The sequence below is a fragment of the Astatotilapia calliptera genome, chromosome 23 (genome assembly GCF_964374335.1).
Source record: "Astatotilapia calliptera chromosome 23, fAstCal68.1, whole genome shotgun sequence".
Classification (NCBI taxonomy): domain Eukaryota; kingdom Metazoa; phylum Chordata; class Actinopteri; order Cichliformes; family Cichlidae; genus Astatotilapia; species Astatotilapia calliptera.
Genome location: NC_137443.1, coordinates 47,191,948 through 47,211,256, shown reverse-complemented (window position 1 = coordinate 47,211,256; position 19,309 = coordinate 47,191,948). Strand labels below are relative to the sequence as shown.

The 19,309-nt window shown below is 41.3% G+C and overlaps 1 protein-coding gene across 5 annotated transcripts in view; it reads right to left on the bottom strand.

Moving 5' to 3' along the window:
* dmd (dystrophin) overlaps positions 1–19,309 on the bottom strand; it is a 262,554-nt gene that overhangs the window by 196,838 nt on the left and 46,407 nt on the right. For all 5 annotated transcript variants that reach the window (XM_080296865.1, XM_080296862.1, XM_080296864.1 and 2 more), the window contains exons 3-6: positions 5,568–5,660; positions 4,106–4,186; positions 2,341–2,433; positions 149–250 (exon numbers count right to left, since the gene is read on the bottom strand). In XM_080296865.1, coding sequence (XP_080152991.1) covers positions 149–238 — 90 coding nt within the window. In that variant the 5' untranslated portion in view covers positions 239–250; positions 2,341–2,433; positions 4,106–4,186; positions 5,568–5,660. The remainder of the gene's footprint in view (positions 1–148; positions 251–2,340; positions 2,434–4,105; positions 4,187–5,567; positions 5,661–19,309) is intronic.

Sequence of the window (19,309 nt, the reverse complement as noted above, 5' to 3'; positions counted from 1 at the left end):
TAAATAAATTTGAAAGTGGAGACTGCCATTACTTACACGTACTTGAGCACTCAGTTACAGGGTGGTAAGTGTAGTAACTATGGGAGACAGCTATTCGAACATGATCCAGTGTGTCAGCCTGAGGTTAAGACTGAGTAAAGGAACATACCTGAGGATACTGGCGTGTATTCTGACGAACCCAACTCAGCAGAATCTTCTCACTGTTAGTCTGCTGTAGGCCCTCCATCACATCCTTCATCACATCCTTAACCTGCACACAGGAATACAAAACAAGGCTGGTACAAAAACTTAGTTAAGATGCATAAACCTTTAGCACCCTACCCTATAACCCTCACCACTACCTTTCCTGGATATTTTGGACATTGGTGGGGTTTTTCCTAAGTCACTAGGCTAACAACAATGTGACTGGACTAACATTATTCAGTTAATAGGCTTGAGGGTCCTGCGCAGCATCTTAGCTGTTCCTGTGACTGCACTCCACTGAGCAGAGATCTCCGATGTTATTCCCGGGATCTGCTGGAGCCACTCGCCTAGCTTGGGAGTCACCGCACCTAGTGCTCCGATTACCACGGGGACCACCGTTACCTTCACCCTCCACATCCTCTCGAGCTCTTCTCTGAGCCCTTGGTATTTCTCCAGCTTCTCGTGTTCCTTCTTCCTGATATTGCTGTCATTCGGAACCGCTACATCGATCACTACGGCCGTCTTCTTCTGTTTGTCTACCACCACTATGTCCGGTTGGTTAGCCACCACCATTTTGTCCGTCTGTATCTGGAAGTCCCACAGGATCTTAGCTCGGTCATTCTCCACCACCCTTGGGGGCATCTCCCATTTTGACCTCGGGACTTCCAGGTTATACTCCGCACAGATGTTCCTGTACACTATGCCGGCCACTTGGTTATGGCGTTCCATGTATGCCTTGCCTGCTAGCATCTTGCACCCTGCTGTTATGTGCTGGATTGTCTCTGGGGCATCTTTACACAGCCTGCACCTGGGGTCTTGCCTGGTGTGATAGACCCCAGCCTCTATGGATCTTGTGCTCAGAGCTTGTTCTTGTGCTGCCATGATTAGTGCCTCTGTGCTGTCTTTCAGTCCAGCTTTGTCCAGCCACTGGTAGGATTTCTGGATATCAGCCACCTCCTCTATCTGCCGGTGGTACATACCGTGCAGGGGCCTGTCCTTCCATGATGGTTCCTCGTCTCCCTCCTCTTTCTTGGGTTTCTGCTGCCTGAGGTATTCACTGAGCACTCGGTCAGTTGGGGCCATCTTCCCAATGTATTCTTGGATGTTCCTTGTCTCATCCTGGACTGTGGTGCTGACACTCACCAGTCCCCGGCCCCCTTCCTTCCGCTTAGCGTACAGCCTCAGGGTGCTGGACTTGGGGTGAAACCCTCCATGCATGGTAAGGAGCTTTCTTGTCTTTATGTCAGTGGCTTCTATCTCCTCCTTTGGCCAGCCTATTACCCCAGCAGGGTACCTGATCACAGGCAGGGCGTACGTGTTGATGGCCCGGATCTTGTTCTTACTGTTCAGCTGACTCCTCAGGACTTGCCTGACCCTCTGCAGGTACTTGGTGGTTGCAACTTTCAATGGTTCCATTTGCCTGTGGCATCCCCAGGTTGGTCCACTAGTAGCTGGTGTGTTGAGACTCGACTCGTACTACGGTGTTATTACAATTCACAGTAAATACTAATAACTTTGTTCTTGTCAAGGGAACCCTCTAGCAGAGCTTTAAAGCTGAATTTGCCACTCAAAAGACCCTTTATCCATTTTGTTTACCATCCACAGCATTACTGATGCCTTGCTGTCAGACACCCTGAACTATGGGTGTCTGACAGCAAGTGTGTATGCATTACTTGCACATCAAAAACAACTAGAGGTGTTACAAGGAATTTGTGTTAATTGTGTTAACTTTGAAGGCAGTAAGTTACACAGAAAAATATTACTGACAATCAGATCCAGAAAGACACACCAGAAAAAGATTCACATAAATAAAACATGTATTTTCGCTTCGAAAAGGCCTGTCTGAATACCTTGCCTTTCCACAGAAAATGTATATATACATACAACTGAGAGTTCAGGGAGCCTGCACAGCTCTGTTTCGTTGCATCAAATTCTTTTCCTCAGAGCAGTTCAGTATGAAAACTCATCATCAAGGTCAAGGTGAAAAGAAAAAAAAGAACACTTAGACCAATAAGAAGCAACCTCAGACAACAAAAGGCAACAAAAAGTAAAGTTAAACTAAATGGAGGCAGCTTTAAAGTATCAATGTAATAGTGTCTTCAAATGTTGACAAATCCAGGGGAGGATGTACACGTACGAGCATACACTAACACATACCTGCCAGTGGAGAATGATGCTCCAGATGAGCCCAAGAATCAGTTTGTGATTCCCATCGACGATGTCCGCTGCCCCAATATTCACTAATTCCACCTGGAGATGGGATGCGGGAAGCACACAAATCACAAATGATTTCCACAATTTTAGGAAGGTCGTCTTACCTACTCTCACCTCCATTGTGGTGGTGACTCTTTAAAATGAAGCCATGTTTTCTTGTGAACTTAAACTTGCACGTAACAAAATCAGTCCTAGTATTTAAATGTGGGCATTAATTACACATAGTAGTGTGGTTATGATCAGACATCACAGATGGCACAGACATTGCACTATTACAACAGGGAGGGATGACTCTTGGTTATCTGATTACAGATGGATACGAGTAAACTACTAGTTGCCATGCAAAACTAATAAAAAGGATCTGTTGTGTGTCAGTTTTGTGTGATCCAGCCATTATTACGCTGGAATTTTTTCCTTTCTTTTTCCTTTTATGTTTTGTTTCTTCATAGTGATTTTCAACAACAAAAAGATGAGAGCTGGAGTAAATCTGTGGATCTGCAAAATTGTTGTGTGTCCATCCATCCTCTTCTGCTTATCCTAATCGGGGTGGCTAGAGCCTAAGGCAAGAGGCGGTCTACACCCTGTACAGGTCAGCAGCCTGTCGCATGGCTAACACAGAGAGACAGACAACCATTGCCACTCACATTCATACCTATGGGCAACAGGCACCAACTGACCTAAACGCACTAAATGCATGTCTTTGGAGGAAGCCGGAGTACCCGCACAGAATGCATGCAAACACCGCACAGGAAGGCCACGGCCAGATGGTGGGGTTGAACTCAGGAACTTCTTGCTGCAAGGCCACAGTGGCAACCACAATGCCAACCACCACACTGCCGTGCTGTTTCCTATATGTTAATCACTATTAAAAGTGCTGACTTTCATCTTTATTTGTATCATCCTTTAATAAAATAGAAAAATTATTATATATTATCACATATTCTTTCTAGACATTAATAAGGTAACTGAAGATGGGGAAATAACTATTTTTTAAAAATGTCCAGAAAAAACACATTACCTATGTTATTGAGTGAAGCAAAATAGTACTTGGTGGAGAAACATTTGTTGGCAAGCACAGCAGTAAGATGTTCCTCGTAGGTCACTTGGCCCACTCCTCTTTACAAAAACGCTCTAAATCCTTTAGGTTTATTGGCTGCCACTTGACAACTCGGAGCTCCAACTCCTATAACAGATTGCAGATTGGATTAAGGTGTAAAGACGGGCTAGGCCGCTCCATGACCTTAATCTGCTGCTTTTTTTTAAAACCGTTGTCCTGTACCCTTAGCAGATGACTCCACCTGCATGTTTGATTGTAAGGATGCTGGTATTTGTGTCATACCCAGCATTTCTCCTCCTCCAAACATGGCAGTTGATGCCAAAATTTTGGTTTTATTTGACCACGGCGCTCTCTCCCATGCCTTCTCTGAATCATTTACACTGGCTAACATAAGATGGATCTGTATATGTGTCATCTTGAGCGGGGAGACCTTACAGGTGATAGATTTCAATCCGTTAACAGTCACACAGTCATAATACAATATTTAAAAAGAGCTCACTCTTAAACAGTAGCAGTATTAATCCATATAACAATCAGCAGTTTCATTGATTTCAGTCTGCTGATTGTAAAGTTAGATTTATTTAATGTAATTGATGCAAGAAAACCAATATAATTATGTACATTTACATCTTTATAGCAGTGCATACTCACATTGTTCTTCTGTAAGATCTGCAGAGCTCGGTTGACATTGTTTAGCGAGTGAACGCGCGTGAATCCCCTTTCCAACTTCACCTATGTGCGCACACACACACACACACACACACACACACACACACACACACACACACACACACACACACACACAGAATGATTGTTGGCATTTCTAAAACGGGTGATGAAAATTTCAAATGGTTACACCTTCTGAGAAGCAGCAAGAATCACTGATGAGCAGAGTGGGAAAAATACATTTTCAGTGTTAGGAGTAATAAATGGTCCTTTTTCAGTAGATATTAAAATCAAAACTACAGTCGGGATTAGGCGCTCTCCTGCAGCGTCTACAGTGGGATCAGTGGCTCGGCAACAAGTTTGTGCCAAACAGAAATAATGGGCAGAGTGCTCTCCAACGTCATCTACACGTGGATTTTACCTATTATTTGGTTATGTTTAGATACTAATTTGATTGCGCTGGTTTTGATATTTGTTGGGTTATCATCCAGTCGCCCTTCATCTTCTAATATATATTCTTCCTCGATGTGAATCACATTTTAAAAAGCTAGATGTTTTCAGGATTCCAAGGTGACAACTTCTAGGTGATTTGAGATTTCATATTCATTTCATATTATGTGTCTTGCTTTCTCTTTATACTGAGATAGATGATTATACGGTTTCAATGATTGAAGTTAAGCTAAACACTATCTAGCTGTCTATGGTTTTATTCTCACTGAATGAATAGCACCTGCTATCATATGGCAAGAAGAACACAGTGTTTAGCTAACAGTGAACAGTAAGTGACTCTAGCCACAACAAGGTTAGAATTTAATATGTTATTTATATCTTATATTTAATATGTTATTCTGTTTTGGTCTTTTGTTTTTTTTAAACAACTATTTATTTATTACTTTTTAAAAATTCTGTTTCTTTTCGTCCGGGGCCGTGTGTACATCATTTCGTTCCACTTCATGTAAACATGCGATGCGAATGACAATAAAGCTCCTTGAATCCTGATATGGTGCTGTGTGGTTTGAATGACCTGTTCCCAATAAATCATAATCCTGAACATGATCACCACATTGAAATTTTAACTGGCCCACTGACTCATTTATAAAGCTTTAATGGTGTCCATAGTTGTGTACACTGTCAGGTTTTAAAAACTGAACTTAAAATGGACATATTATGTCGTTTCTTAGTTTAGTTATATGTGCAGTGTTACAGTGATGGATGTTTATACAGTGGATGCTTACATAACTGACATTTCCAATAAAAGCCCAGGCATCAAACTGCTACAATCCTTCACTTCTGACTGTATTTTTCTACTCTTGCATTTGTGTCCCAGTTCTATCCTTGACATGTACTAATACAGCTATTCAAAAAACAGCACTGTACAATGTAGAGTGTTGAAAAGAGCCAGTACATCGTCACAATGCAAGCACACTATATGTGTATATGTTCATACCAGCTCATGTCCTGTTAGTCCCTCCAGCAGCTCTAGCAGGCGTCGCCCATCACACAGGTCTGAGAACAGGTCCTCCACAGGTGGCTTCCCTGTCTAAAGCACAAATACATCAAATGAAAATAAGAATGTGGATTTGTGGCAGAGTGTGGTCTCCAGCTCCCCTGCAGAGGAGGGCTGATGTGTGGTGTGCTGTGGGTTTGGGGGCAGTGCCACGGTGGCTGGCAGGGCAGGTGGGATGTATTGACTAATTATGCCTTTCATGTTTTTTCATGTTTTTAGGAGCGTGCTGGGACTGGAGAGAGGACATCTGAAAAGCTACAAGCGTGAATTAGAGCTGGAAACAAAAATAAAACATTCACCTGCCCTTCAACGATGTGTGGTCTAGGCGTGTCACAGCAAGAATAACAACTTACATTTTCAAACTATGTACATTCCCAGTAGTATTTTCCTACTTTATACATTATTTCAAAAAAGAATCATTACATTGATAACTTCTAAAGATTATATTTCTGAGAAAAAAGTCAGAATTCTGAATGAATGAATGAGCCTTTATTTGTCCGTTGCAGTTGCCTGAGATTACAGATTTCTGAGATTAATATCAGAAAAAAGTCAGAATTCTGACTTTTTTCTGAGAATTCTGGAAAAGAAAAAAAAGACGAGCCCCCCCCCCCCCCCAAAGTGGCCCTAATCCTTTGCGTATTTGTCTGATGAGGAGCATGTGTTCTAAAAAAATCATGCACCACTAAATGCAATAGTGTGCAAACAGTGTGCAAACCATTAAATTATTCCCTGGAGGACCAGGAGTGACAAAATAGCATATTTAATTATTTCATTTTGTCACTTTTGGCCCTCCATAGACCTACTTGCTCAGAGGGCATAAGTATATAACCACTTCATTTGTGTTTATTCTACATACTAGCTGCTACTAGGCAAGTAATGATTTACTCTTTTCATGTTTGGTCAAAAGGAGGACCTGAAAATGGTGGACACTAATGCTAACAAAACTCTGCTCTTTAGAAGTAAATGCTAATGGACAATTGCCATGATGTTGACCTAATAAGAGACAGAGGTTTATTTATTTCCATTATTCCAGAGAGTACTTACATGAGCCTCTTTCCTAAATGTCAGTTTACTGAGCCAATTTCGGCACACATTAATATGCGTCAGTTGCTAGGGTTACATTTATTCACAGTACCACATTCATCTCTTGAGCGCAACACAGTCATAACTGTAACTGTGTCATTAATGACCCTCTGCACAGAGTCAACCTAAAGTGTGAAGCACTAACCACAGACTCCTCTGAAGACGCTGGCACAGGACATTCAATGGGCACAAAACAAATCAGATGCTGTCCGAGCACAACACAAACTTCAAATTTCTGTGTTACAGAATGAACTGGCACATCTCAAACATACTGTATCATATATCACTGTATCTCTCTGCATTTCTTGGGGCAGATCATCTATGTGGGAGAACAGTATCCCTTCTTACATATGGCAAGTGCCACTTGGCAAACATTTAAAATAGAAAGGAAACAGTTGAGGTGAAGGTGCAGAAAGTGACACAATCATGGCCAAAAATGTGATCCTGAACTTGTAAAGTATATATAATGTACACTGTACTGTCACGTCTGGCGAAGCAGACGGCGTGGAGTGGATGAGAATGAGGACCCAAGTACAGACAAACAAATGAATGAGAAGGTTTCAACCGAAGAATGAGCCTTTATTGGCCGCTGTACCAAAACACAAAAGGAATCAGAAAGGGAACTAACAAAACCTAAACTGGGAGCAGCTAAACTAAAGAACACCGGAAACATGGGAAAATGTGACAAAAACCTTAGAACCGGGAACGAGGAACCGGAGACACGAAAACGCAGACGAAACACTGGGGAAGACTCACAGGAGAAAATGCAGACACATATATACATGAAGAAATGAGGAAATGGCAGACAGGCAGGGAACACAGCTGACGCTAATCAGATGAGACAAAACCGGGAGGAAGCAAAAAAGAGCACATTGACATAGGACACAGACTTTCAAAGTAAAACAGGAAACACACGACAGCCACAGAGGCACGGAGCTGATACTGAACAGAGGGAACACTGAGTACAGGGACAGGAGTGGCATGAGACACAAATGACTGGGGAACAAGAAGACAGAACTAAACCTACACTAAACACGAGGGGCACAGGACCAAAACCTAAGAAATCACAAACCAAGAAGAACTGGAGAGCTAGAAATACAAAACAGTCAAAAACCATGAGAAATCAAGATCAATAATAATATAAAAGTCAAAACACTGGGTTACCAACACAGGACCGTGACAGTTTCCCTATTTAGCAATGCAACATTTGAACATAACCATTTATTTTAGAGTGGCATTTCATGTCCCTATTCTTTATTAAAAAAAAGAAAAAAGACAAAAATCTTAGAAGTATCTCAAAAGCAATGATAGCAGGAAGCTACATCTTTACTTTCTACAATAAAGGGATGATCGTCTGGTTCTGCCGGAGGTTTCTTCCTGTTAAAAGGGAGTTTTTCCTCCCCACCGTCGCCAAAGAGCTTGCTCATAGGGGGTCATATGGTTGTTGGGTTTTTCTCTATATGAATCATTGTAGGGTCTACCTTACAATATAAAGCGCCTTGAGGCGACTGTAGTTGTGACTTGGCGCTGTGTAAATAAAATTGAATTAAAAAAAAATTATTGAATCGTGGTGCTAGTGTGTTATACTAGTGAACAGAGTGTGAACTGTGTAGCTTCATACTGAAAAATTGCACAATGATACCTGAGCTGATGTTTGCTCTTTGCACAGCACAGGGGACACGGTGTAATTACAAATCAGCAGAAAAGGACTTCCAGAGAGCAAACTTAGAGAAGCACAGGAGGTGTCAAGGGTGTAACAAAAGCAGTTCAGCAGCTAATCTCTAATCAGCCAGTCACGTGGCAGCAAGCCGCTGCTTTTACACATGTGAGTGAGAGTGAGAGAAAGAACGACCGCTGGCTGAACTGCACAGGTTGATATCAACAGAGACAGAGTGTGTTGTAATTCATGCACTTATCTTTTAATAAGAAAATCAAACAGGCCTTCATCATTTTTTTATTAGAAATTGTGTTTGTTGCATTAATTGTTTGAATCATTGTTACTCTAACCACTTACTCACGCTCTGCAGCCAGAAACTGACGAAACTATTTCTACTGTTAATTAAATTAAAGTGTGAAAGCCTAAAAAAATAACAGGTGAACTATTTGTTAACGATTTGTGTGACTTTTTTTCCCCTGAGACTTGTGCTGTAATTATCTCAAACAAACCGCACAGGTTCACACAGGATCTAATAAAACCAATCATGCCCTAAGAAAAGGTTTAGACAGTCACGATGGGGCCCATGTTAAAGTGAACCTGGCACCCTGGGCCATGCTGCCATAGATTTTGGTCATGGGTAACTGTTAGCTAACTAGCCGTGACATTAGTTTTAGCTTGGGTATTTGACACATTCAGTCCAAAAAGCAGTGTGTTCGTGCTCAGTGTGCCCCAGTGTCAGAACTACAGATGACTGTTAGTTCATCTCTGTCCTCAAAAACACAGCACTGTTACTGTGTTTTAATGGCATAAAACACAAGCCACCTTCAGTACCTTTGTGCTTATTTACTACACTCACTTAAAATCCATTCCAGATTACACTTGACAAAGATAGAAGCACTACTTTTATGTTTTATTGTGTAGTTAGTTAGTTATCAGTAGCTTATGTTTCATGTGACTCACATTTAATTCTATTACTGCTCTACACACACTTCTGCGCCTGCATTTCTAGTTCTCAGGGAAAGATTTTCCACATCTTAAAATACATTTCATTACAAACATTTACTTCCACGGACACATTTCCAGGTTCCTGTCTTTTTATATTGCTGCTCTCGGTATCAGACCATCTCCGACCATCATTGGGCTTGCTAATGTAAAAAACTAATTATTATTAGAAATTGATACTAAAAATTACTCATCTGCGTATTTACTAGATTTTAGACACCGACGTTTTTACATGCTTGTACATGTCTATAACCGATGATGTAACAGTTGTTTCACAATAGCTCACACACTTTGAGACCAACTTTCTAGTCTGCTTAGTTATTTGTCAACGTTACTACACTAACCGTATGGCTCCCTCCTCAGACTGTCCCTCGAGTGTCACTCTGCTTGCTCATCAGCTGATGAGCAAGCAGAGTGACACATTCATCACACTTCCCTGGGTGTGTTTCCCAGTGTTCTCTGTTTTTTGGACTTTTTAGTCTTTATTGTATCGTGTTTTGAGAAATGGATTCTTGATTTGTGTCTGGATTTATATGTGATTATAATTTAGTTCTTTGTCTTGTCTGTGTCTCATGTGTTTGTATTTTCTTCCAGCATCTAGTTTGTGTGTCTTGAATCTGGGTTGCATGTTTCCTGTCTTATTTTGAGAGTCCTTGTCTCGTGTGCATTGCATTCAGTTTTGCTTCCCCTAGTCTCATTATGTCTAATTTGCTATAGCTGTGTTCCCATGTGTCTCTACTTCTTCTTCACCTTTCACCAAACTCTAACAACTTTATGACCAAACACCTTCCTGCTTACCCACCCTTTACTGCCTTCCAAGCTACAGTCCTTGTGCTCCTTTACTCGATTCTGTTTCACCTGCTCAGCCTGCACTCTACTGCACCTCAATTCACCGACCCTTCTTTCACCGCCAAAGACCTAGTTTTAAATAGTAAAACAAATGTAAACATAGGAAAGAATTCCCTCTCCCCGCACATTATTTTTGGACATGTAAAATTTAACATCTGACATCAGGAAGTTTCTCTTGTTCACTGGATGGTACTACCACAGATACTAGGAACAAATGTGGGAAACACATTAGAAAAGGTATTCACTCCTTATAACTTTGTGTTGTATGTAACTATGATCCACAACATTAGATTCAAAACACTTTACTAATTCTAGAGGGGAAATCTTTTTTTTTTTTTTTTTTTTTTTACAGGTGTTGTTTTAATACTGAAAGCTAGAAAATATAAAGTCTTTAGCCCTGCCCATTGATCAATAATGTAATTTTACTGGAACATACAATTGCACCAGGTAGAATAAAAGAATATAGGCAGAAAGACAAATTTGGATGGAGAAGAGGGTTTGAACCAGGTTTTGGGTCAAGCGTAGTACCCTAACCTCTGGTCCTTACTGGAATAAATGGACTGTTTTATAAACTTTTCACAATTGTGCAGAACAAATGGGGATCCATTGTTTTTTTTACAACTATTATATACAGGGTGGGCCATTTATATGGATACACCGTAATAACATGGGAATGGTTGGTGATATTAAAGTCCTGTTTGTGGCACATTAGTATATGTGAGGGGGCAAACTCCTCAAGATGGGTGGTGACCATGGTGGCCATTTAGAAGTCGGCCATCTTGGATACAACTTTTGTTTTTTCAATAGGAAGAGGGCCATGTGACACATCAAACTTATTGGTAATGTCACAAGAAAAACAATGGTGTGCTTGGTTTCAACGTAACTTTATTCTTTCATGAGTTATTTACAAGTTTCTCTTTGTTCACAGCCATTGACATGTCGAAGAGGTTAACACGTGAGGAGCGGATCGAAATTGTGTTGATATCTGGTGAACGCAGTAACCGGGTCATTGCAGCACCCTACGAGACCACCCATCTCCCATGCTACAGTTAGCAAACTGCTTGCTAAGTTTCGTGAAACTGGTTCAGTGTTGGATTTGCCAAAATGTGGACGCAAGAAAACTGTCACTAATGAAGAAACATCAGTGGCTGTCCTAGCTTCATTCAGCAAGAGCCCACAGCGTAGCACTCGCCGCATGTCACTGGAGAGTGGCATTAGTCCAACATCCCTTCGGTGGATATTAGCTACTCACAAATGGCACCCTTACGAACTCCAGCTGCTGCAGCATCTCAGCAAGGATGACCCAGATCGGCGCACAGAATTTGCAGAATGGGCAAAACAAAAATCAGTTCCCGCAGAAGATTTTGTTCAGTGATGAGGCAAACTTTTATGTGAATGGTGAAGTTAACAAACAAAACCACCGCTATTGGTCTGACACTAACCCACATTGGATCGATCCCTCCAAGACTGTTGGACCAACAAAAGTGATGGTTTGGTGTGGTATATGGGGCACAACGATAGTGGGTCCATTCTTCATCAATGGAAACCTCAAGGCCTCTGGATATTTGAAATGGCTACATGATGATGTGTTTCCCTCTTTGTGCACTGAAGCTGGCACGTTCCCTGAGTTTTTCCTGCAAGATGGTGCACCACCACATTATGGGTGCAGGTCCAAGCATTCCTAGATGAACAGTTTCCTGGAAAGTGGATTGGTCGTCGTGGGCCAGTTGAATGGTCTCCCGATCTGACCCCCTTAGACTTTTATCTTTGGGGTCATCTGAAGGCAATTGTCTCTGGTGTGAAGATACGAGATGTGCAGCACCTGAAACTACGGATACTGGATGCCTGTGCTGGCATTTCTCCTGCGGTGTTGCTATCAGTGTGTGAAGAGTGGGAGAAGAGGGTTGCATTGACAATCCAACACAATGGGCAGCACATTGAACACATTTTATAAGTGGTCAGAAACTTGTAAATAACTCATGAAAGAATAAAGTTACGTTGAAACCAAGCACACCATTGTTTTTCTTGTGACATTACCAATAAGTTTGATGTGTCACATGACCCTCTTCCTATTGAAAAAACAGAAGTTGTATGCAAGATGGCCGACTTCTAAATGGCCACCATGGTCACCATCCATCTTGAGGAGTTTGCCCCCTCACATATACTAATGTGCCACAAACAGGACTTTAATATCACCAACCATTCCCATGTTGTTACGGTGTATCCATATAAATGTCCCACCCTGTAGATTAAGTGTCATAGATAAAAAAATTATAACTTCATATATGCTTAATTCAAATTAAATTTTAACCCAGTATTTCCATTCAAAGGTGAGATAAGTCAAGCTGTCCTTAGTGTGGAGGGCACAGAATGAGAGAATCATCTTTCTGTGTCTGCAAAGTCTGATTTTGAAGCGACTACATCCACACACAAGAGGAACGAGTCAGCAATGTTTAGCATTCTGCTCACATTCCTGTAGAGGTCATTGCTATCAGTGTTTACTGAAGATGAAAACGCATTTGTGTGTGTGATATGATCAGATCTGACCTCCACCCACCACTTATGCACGTGGGACATGGTGTGGGAAATATGCTGTGGGACATGACTGTCTGTTCCTCCCTGGCTTTGTGTCAGTGCTCGTGTTTTTATGAATGCAAACCGCAGCTTGTGTTGAAGAAGATAAAAAGAGATATGATAAAACAAATCAGGCCAGAATATGGTGTAGAAGCAGCCTGTGAATTCACACCTATTTGTCAGCAGATGTAGAACAGGCTGCCCTTCACATTACCCCAAGAAGTCTATTACCCAAAGGTCTATTTATTTATTTATTTATTTATTTTTTTGACAATATTGTCAAAAATCCAACTACACTGTAACAGCATAATATTTTTATCATTATAAATACATTATTATACTACATTTATAACAAATTAGCAAAGAACACCATAAATCTGTAACAATGGAATTAGGGTAGATTACAGCAGAACAGGAAGAGCATATGGGAGAAGGATGCAACACATAACAATAATGTTCAGTTGCTAGGGGATCTAAGAGCAGACCCCCGCAGCCTCCCTGAATAGGATCCAGGAACCATCACACTGGAAGACATCCAGGAAAGAGTGTCAAGCACTTGACTTGGACAGCACCACTTCGGTTTGCTTCGCTTTCGTTGTCATCTCTCCCTTTTTACCACAACGGACCGATGCAGCATCTGACTCAATGCAATCATCGCCTAATTTGTCTGTTAGTCTCCTGTTCTCTTCTCTCCTGACTCATAAACTAGACCCCAAAGCACCTGAACTTCTCCACCTGGGGTAGTAACTTGTCCCTGACCCAAAGTAGGCACTCCACCTTTTTTGACAGAGGACCATGGTCTCTGACTTGAAGGTGCTGATTCTTCTTTGTGCCCCTTCACAACTGGCTGCTAGAAGTCACCACCTAATGAAGCCAACAGAACCAGATCATCTGCAGAAGAAGAATCTGAGGCCACCAAAGTGGAAGCCTTCCAACACCTGGCTATGCCAAGAAATACTGTCAATGAAAACCATGAAGCATATACTCACTTCTTCTTTCCACATTGGATCAGAAGCCTCTGTCTCACCCTATCCCTGCATCCTCCTCTCTCACCAACTAGTCTGCATAGTCTACTTTGTCTTGCATGTCCCCTATACTTCCTATTCAATCCAAACTATTTCAATCTTCCCTATCTATCTTTGTGTCCAAAATATTTCAACAAATATTTCTATATTTTTCTGATACACTCATAATCTTATCTGTTCTACTCAGTCCAATGAAAACCACAAACTATAGCAGGTCTTACTACCTTGTTATAAACCAGCCATCCCAAAGTACTGTGGCCCACTTAAAAAACAATCTCATGGGCCCCACTCAGTCTTCTTTTATAATTAAAATACATGATAAAGGTCATTTTCTTAAAACATTTTTATAAAAATTTGACATATACAGTATAAACGTGGATGTAGCCACTGTAGACACCAATTAGTTTTGCAAACAGGATGTTGATGCTTCAATTTGATGCGTTAATTTATAAGCTAATCTTAGCAAGCTGCATTCATAACCTGTATTGTGTTTTTAAATACTATTTATTCATATTTTAAACATTTTTGATACATTTTATGAATCAATTATGTTTTAAATGTAGCATTTATTCAATTCCAATTTTTATCACAATCACAGAATTATTGATAGATGTATGTGATTAATTATGCATTTCTAATGTAAATCAATTTATATAATTATTATTATTTTTTATGCATGCACTCCCTACCATTCATAAAGCTTTACCTCATAGCAAGCCACAAAATAAGTCAGCTAAGAAAGTGCTTCAAAAGGCTACAGCAGCACATAGAGAGTAAAGAGATCCACTCCACATCAACTCCAAGGACTGGATCACGTCTCACAGACTGTGACAGGGATAGCTGTCAATCAGTGCACCAACACCCCTAACTCAATTATTGGGATGAGCTGTAGATAGATAGATGACTGAAACACATGGTGGGCCTCTCTGGTGCTGTACACAGCTGGTTCACTTCCTATCTCTCTGACAGAACTTTTATGGTGAGTATGGATACATGCTCCTCTAAGATCCATAAAATGACATGTGGTGTGCCTCAAGGGTCGGTTCTAGGCCCTGTACTTTTTAATTTGTATATGCTCCCTCTCGGCGGTGTCATCAGGAGGCATGGAGTGAACTTCCACAGTTACGCTGATGACACGCAGCTGTACATCTCCGTGTCTCCTGATGACACCAGACCAATGGATGCCCTTTTTAACTGTATCTTGGATATAAGATCTTGGATGGCAGAAAACTTTTTACAACTTAACCAGGACAAAACTGAAGTTTTAATTGTCGGTCCTGAGGCTCAGAGAGAGAAACTCTTGCCTAAATTAGAGGCATTTTCACTATGTCCTTCGCTACAAGTGAAAAACCTGGGTGTTATTTTTGACTCTGAGCTTGGTTTTATCCCACATATTAAACATGTAACTAAAATTGGATTTTATCATCTAAAAAATATAGCCAGAGTCCGCCCTATTCTCTCTCGGGCCAACACGGAGATGCTGATGCATGCTTTTATTACCAGTCGCATTGATTACTGTAATGCTCTGCTCTCTGGTCTTCCTAAGAAGAATATTTCAACTTTACAACTCTTGCAAAACTCGGCAGCTCGTGTGCTGACGAAGACCAGAGGGCGGGCCCACATTACACCGGTTTTAGAATCGCTGCACTGGCTCCCCGTGTGTTTCAGGATCGATTTTAAAGTTCTTTTATTGGTTTTTAAATGTCTTAATGGTCTTGGGCCTTCTTATCTCTCAGATCTGCTTTTACCATACGAACCCTCGCGGACCCTGAGGTCCTCTGGTACTGGCCTTTTGATTGTCCCTAAAGTCAGGACACATACTCACGGAGAGGCAGCGTTTCAGTGGTATGGTCCTCGTCTGTGGAACAGCCTGCCGGAGGAGCTCAGGGCCGCAGAGAACGTACATGTTTTTAAGAACAGGCTCAAGACCCACCTTTTTAATTTAGCTTTTACTTAGCGTTTATTTATTTTATGCTTATTTATTCTATCCTGTTATTCTATTATTAATTTAGGATTTACCTAATATTTGTTTGATTTTATTCTTATTCGTTTTTTAATCTTCTTATTCTATTTATATTTATATTGTATCCTGTTCTTATTTATTTTATCATTTTACCCTATATATATTGTATTGCGTCATATCTCCAGTGTTTCCTCGGAGGGCGCTCTCTGCACCGGGGCTGTTATTGACCGTGGCTGCTGGGTCTCTGGGGTCCTCTCAGACTGGCTGGGGGGCTCCTTTGCCTCCCTCCTGCTGTGTGCCCAGCCTGGAGGCTGCGGTCTGTGACCGGCTCCCGGTGCAGACGGCTCCCTGTTATAGTGTTTCCTCACTTGGCTCATGCGAGCCCAGCCCAATTTTTACTCTTTAAGTGTGCGCGTGTGTGTATGTGTGTGTGGGTGGGGGGATATATGTGTATTGAGAGTGTGGGGAGTGAGTTGGAGGGTGGGGTGGGCTGCTTTTAACTATGTAAAGCACTTTGTGCTACATTTTCTCTGTATGAAAAGTGCTTTATAAATAAAGATTGATTGATTGAAGATTGAAATAAATACATGTTAAATGACAATGGATTAGTTTTTTATAGGGCTTTTCAACTTTACCAGAGCACTCAAAGCACTTTATACAACTTGCCTTATTCACCCATTAGCCGGAGCTGTTTGTCAGCCCTGTGACAGACTGGTCACCTGTCAAGGATGTACCTTGGCTTTCACTCACAGTTCCTGGGATGGAGTACTGTGACCTTGAACCGGATAAGTGGAAGAAGATGGATGGATGGAGTAAGTTGATCTGTGACACATTTTCTCCTTCTAGTTAGCTCTGACTCAGACAAATTACCAGTCCCAGGAGTATAAGGCCACGTGTCTATAAGCTGGCTTTCCAGCTTGGGTTGTCTAGGAGACCTTCTAAAGTACTTACTACTATATGTAAATAAATAGTATTCATCATTCTTATTGGTAGTCACTACACATTGAGAAAAGTTGATCTCAGGTCCTGCCCACTTCCCATGCTTATATAATAAACAACTAATGGTAAATGGTAAATGGCCTGCATTTGTATAGCGCTTTACACTACATTCAGTCATTCACCCATTCACGCACACACTGGCGATGGCAAGCTACATTGTAGCCACAGCTGCCCTGGGGCGCACTGACAGAGGCGAGGCTGCCGGACACAGGCGCCACCGGGCCCTCTGACCACCACCAGTAGGCAAACATGGGGTTAGTATCTTGCCCAAGGATATTTGGCATGCAGCCAGGAGGCAGCCTGGGATCGAACCACCGACCTTCTGATTAGTGGCTGACCTGCTCTGCCACCTGAGCTACAGCCACCCCGTAAATGGAGATATAAATAAATAAATTGTCATTGCTAAAAATGGAGAGGAACTACCAGACCCCCGTCATCAACGAGTGCCCAGTGGAGAGAGTGGACAGCTTCAAATACCTCGGAGTTCACATCACGCAGGACCTGTCATGGTCCTGTCACATCAACACCGTGGTGAAAAAGGCCCGTCAGCGTCTCTACCACCTCAGACGCTTGAGAGACTTCCAACTGCCCTCCAAGGTGCTCAGGAACTTTTACTCGTGCACCATAGAGAGCATCCTGACGGGAAACATCTTAACCTGGTTCGGGAACAGCACCATGCAGGACAGACGAGCTCTACAGAGGGTTGTGCGGTCAGCTGAGCGCACCATCCGCTCCGAGCTCCCTGACCTGCACTCAATCTACAGCAGGCGGTGCCGCACCAAGGCCAGGAAGATGGTGAAGGACCTCAGCCATCCCAACAACAGACTGTTCTCTCTGCTGAGGTCAGGAAAGCGATTCCGCTCCCTGAAGACCAACACAGAGAGACTGAGGAGGAGCTTCTTCCCGCAGGCGATACGGTCTCTCAATCACACCACCACACAGTACTGACCCACACATACAGTTCTTACACACACACTGGACTTTCTGGACATTTGTTTACACTAGTGGCCACTGCACAACTACAACTACTGCGTGGTCATCCAATCAAATCACAAATCACTCTATCACAAGTCACTTAAATAAATCACTTTTAGTCATATTTGCACTGCACAGGACACTTAAATATGTGGATTGCACAACCCTGGACATTACATTTCTTTCATTACCATTTATTACACGTACAGCTGCTCTTATTGTCCTATATTTTTATATATTGTTCTTATTGTTCTATATTTCTTCATATATTCTTATATATTTTCTATATTGTGTATTTTGTTGTACAGTTATTTTATTTTTAACTTTAATTTTTATATTTTATTCTATTCTTTCCTAGTTAAATTTACCCTTTATTTTAATTTTCATATTTATTTTCTATCCTATTCATAGTCTTTTATTTTAGCTCACGAGCAGCTGTCTAAGCATTTTACTGCATATTGTACTGTGTATGACTGTGTATGTTACAAATAAAATTTGAATTTGAAATGGAAGCATCAGAAGAGTAAATGCATATGAAGTAATTTACAGATATGGTGCAAACAAGAAAGTATAAAAAAAACTATTCAGTTTCCTGTTGGTGACTGATCCTCATATTCATGCAGTGCTTCTTTTTATGGTTTGCTTAGCAGCAAATCACACTTAAATCAGACATGATAGTGCTTCACTGCCAGTTCTTTCTATTCGTACCAAATCTCTTTGCAATACTCTCTTTCCTGGTTTTCTCTAATTTCTCCTCCTGTAATCTAGTTTGCTCCACCTACTGTCTCACTACTCAGTAACTATTAGAATGTGTGTGTGTGTGTGTGTGTGTGTGTGTGTGTGTGTGTGTGTGTGTGTGTGTGTGTGTGTGTGTGTGTGTACCCACATGGAAAAGAAATAGAAAATAATTATGAAAGACTTGCATAAGATGTGGCCTACTTGATATAGTGATCATATAAGGCTTATATGATTTACTCATGAAAGTGGCCACTTTCTCATTACTTTGATATATTGTTTTAGTAAGTATCCAAAACATACAAGTTTCATTTATATAATTTTTCAAGGGATCTTATATCTGTTTTCACTCTTGTATGCTTTTCATACAAGTTTCACACAAGACAGATACAAACTTCATAAGACTTATAAATATCTTTTCCATATGGGAATGACAGACAGAGAGAGACTGATCTATCTAGGAAGTGGTGCTAATTATGCTTTGGTAACCACATGTACTTTTCCTTGCCCCCTACATACAAATATTCTCCCATTTCAATGTGAAGAGAGGATGGATGAACAAAAAAGGATACGAAGGAAAGAACAGGATGGGAAGGGAGAGGTGAAGGAAAGGGGAAGAAAATGAAGAAACAAGAAGAAAGGCGTGTAAACGAAATGTAGGACAGGTAGAAAAAAAGGAAAGAGAGGAGAGCAAAAAGGGAAGAAAAGGGCAAGAAGAGAAGAGAGAGAAAAACAGGAAATGTAGACCAATGTAAACTTTAAGAGAATAAAGGAAGAACGGAAAGGAAGAGAAAATTAAAGGGGGGAAGGAGATCCCACC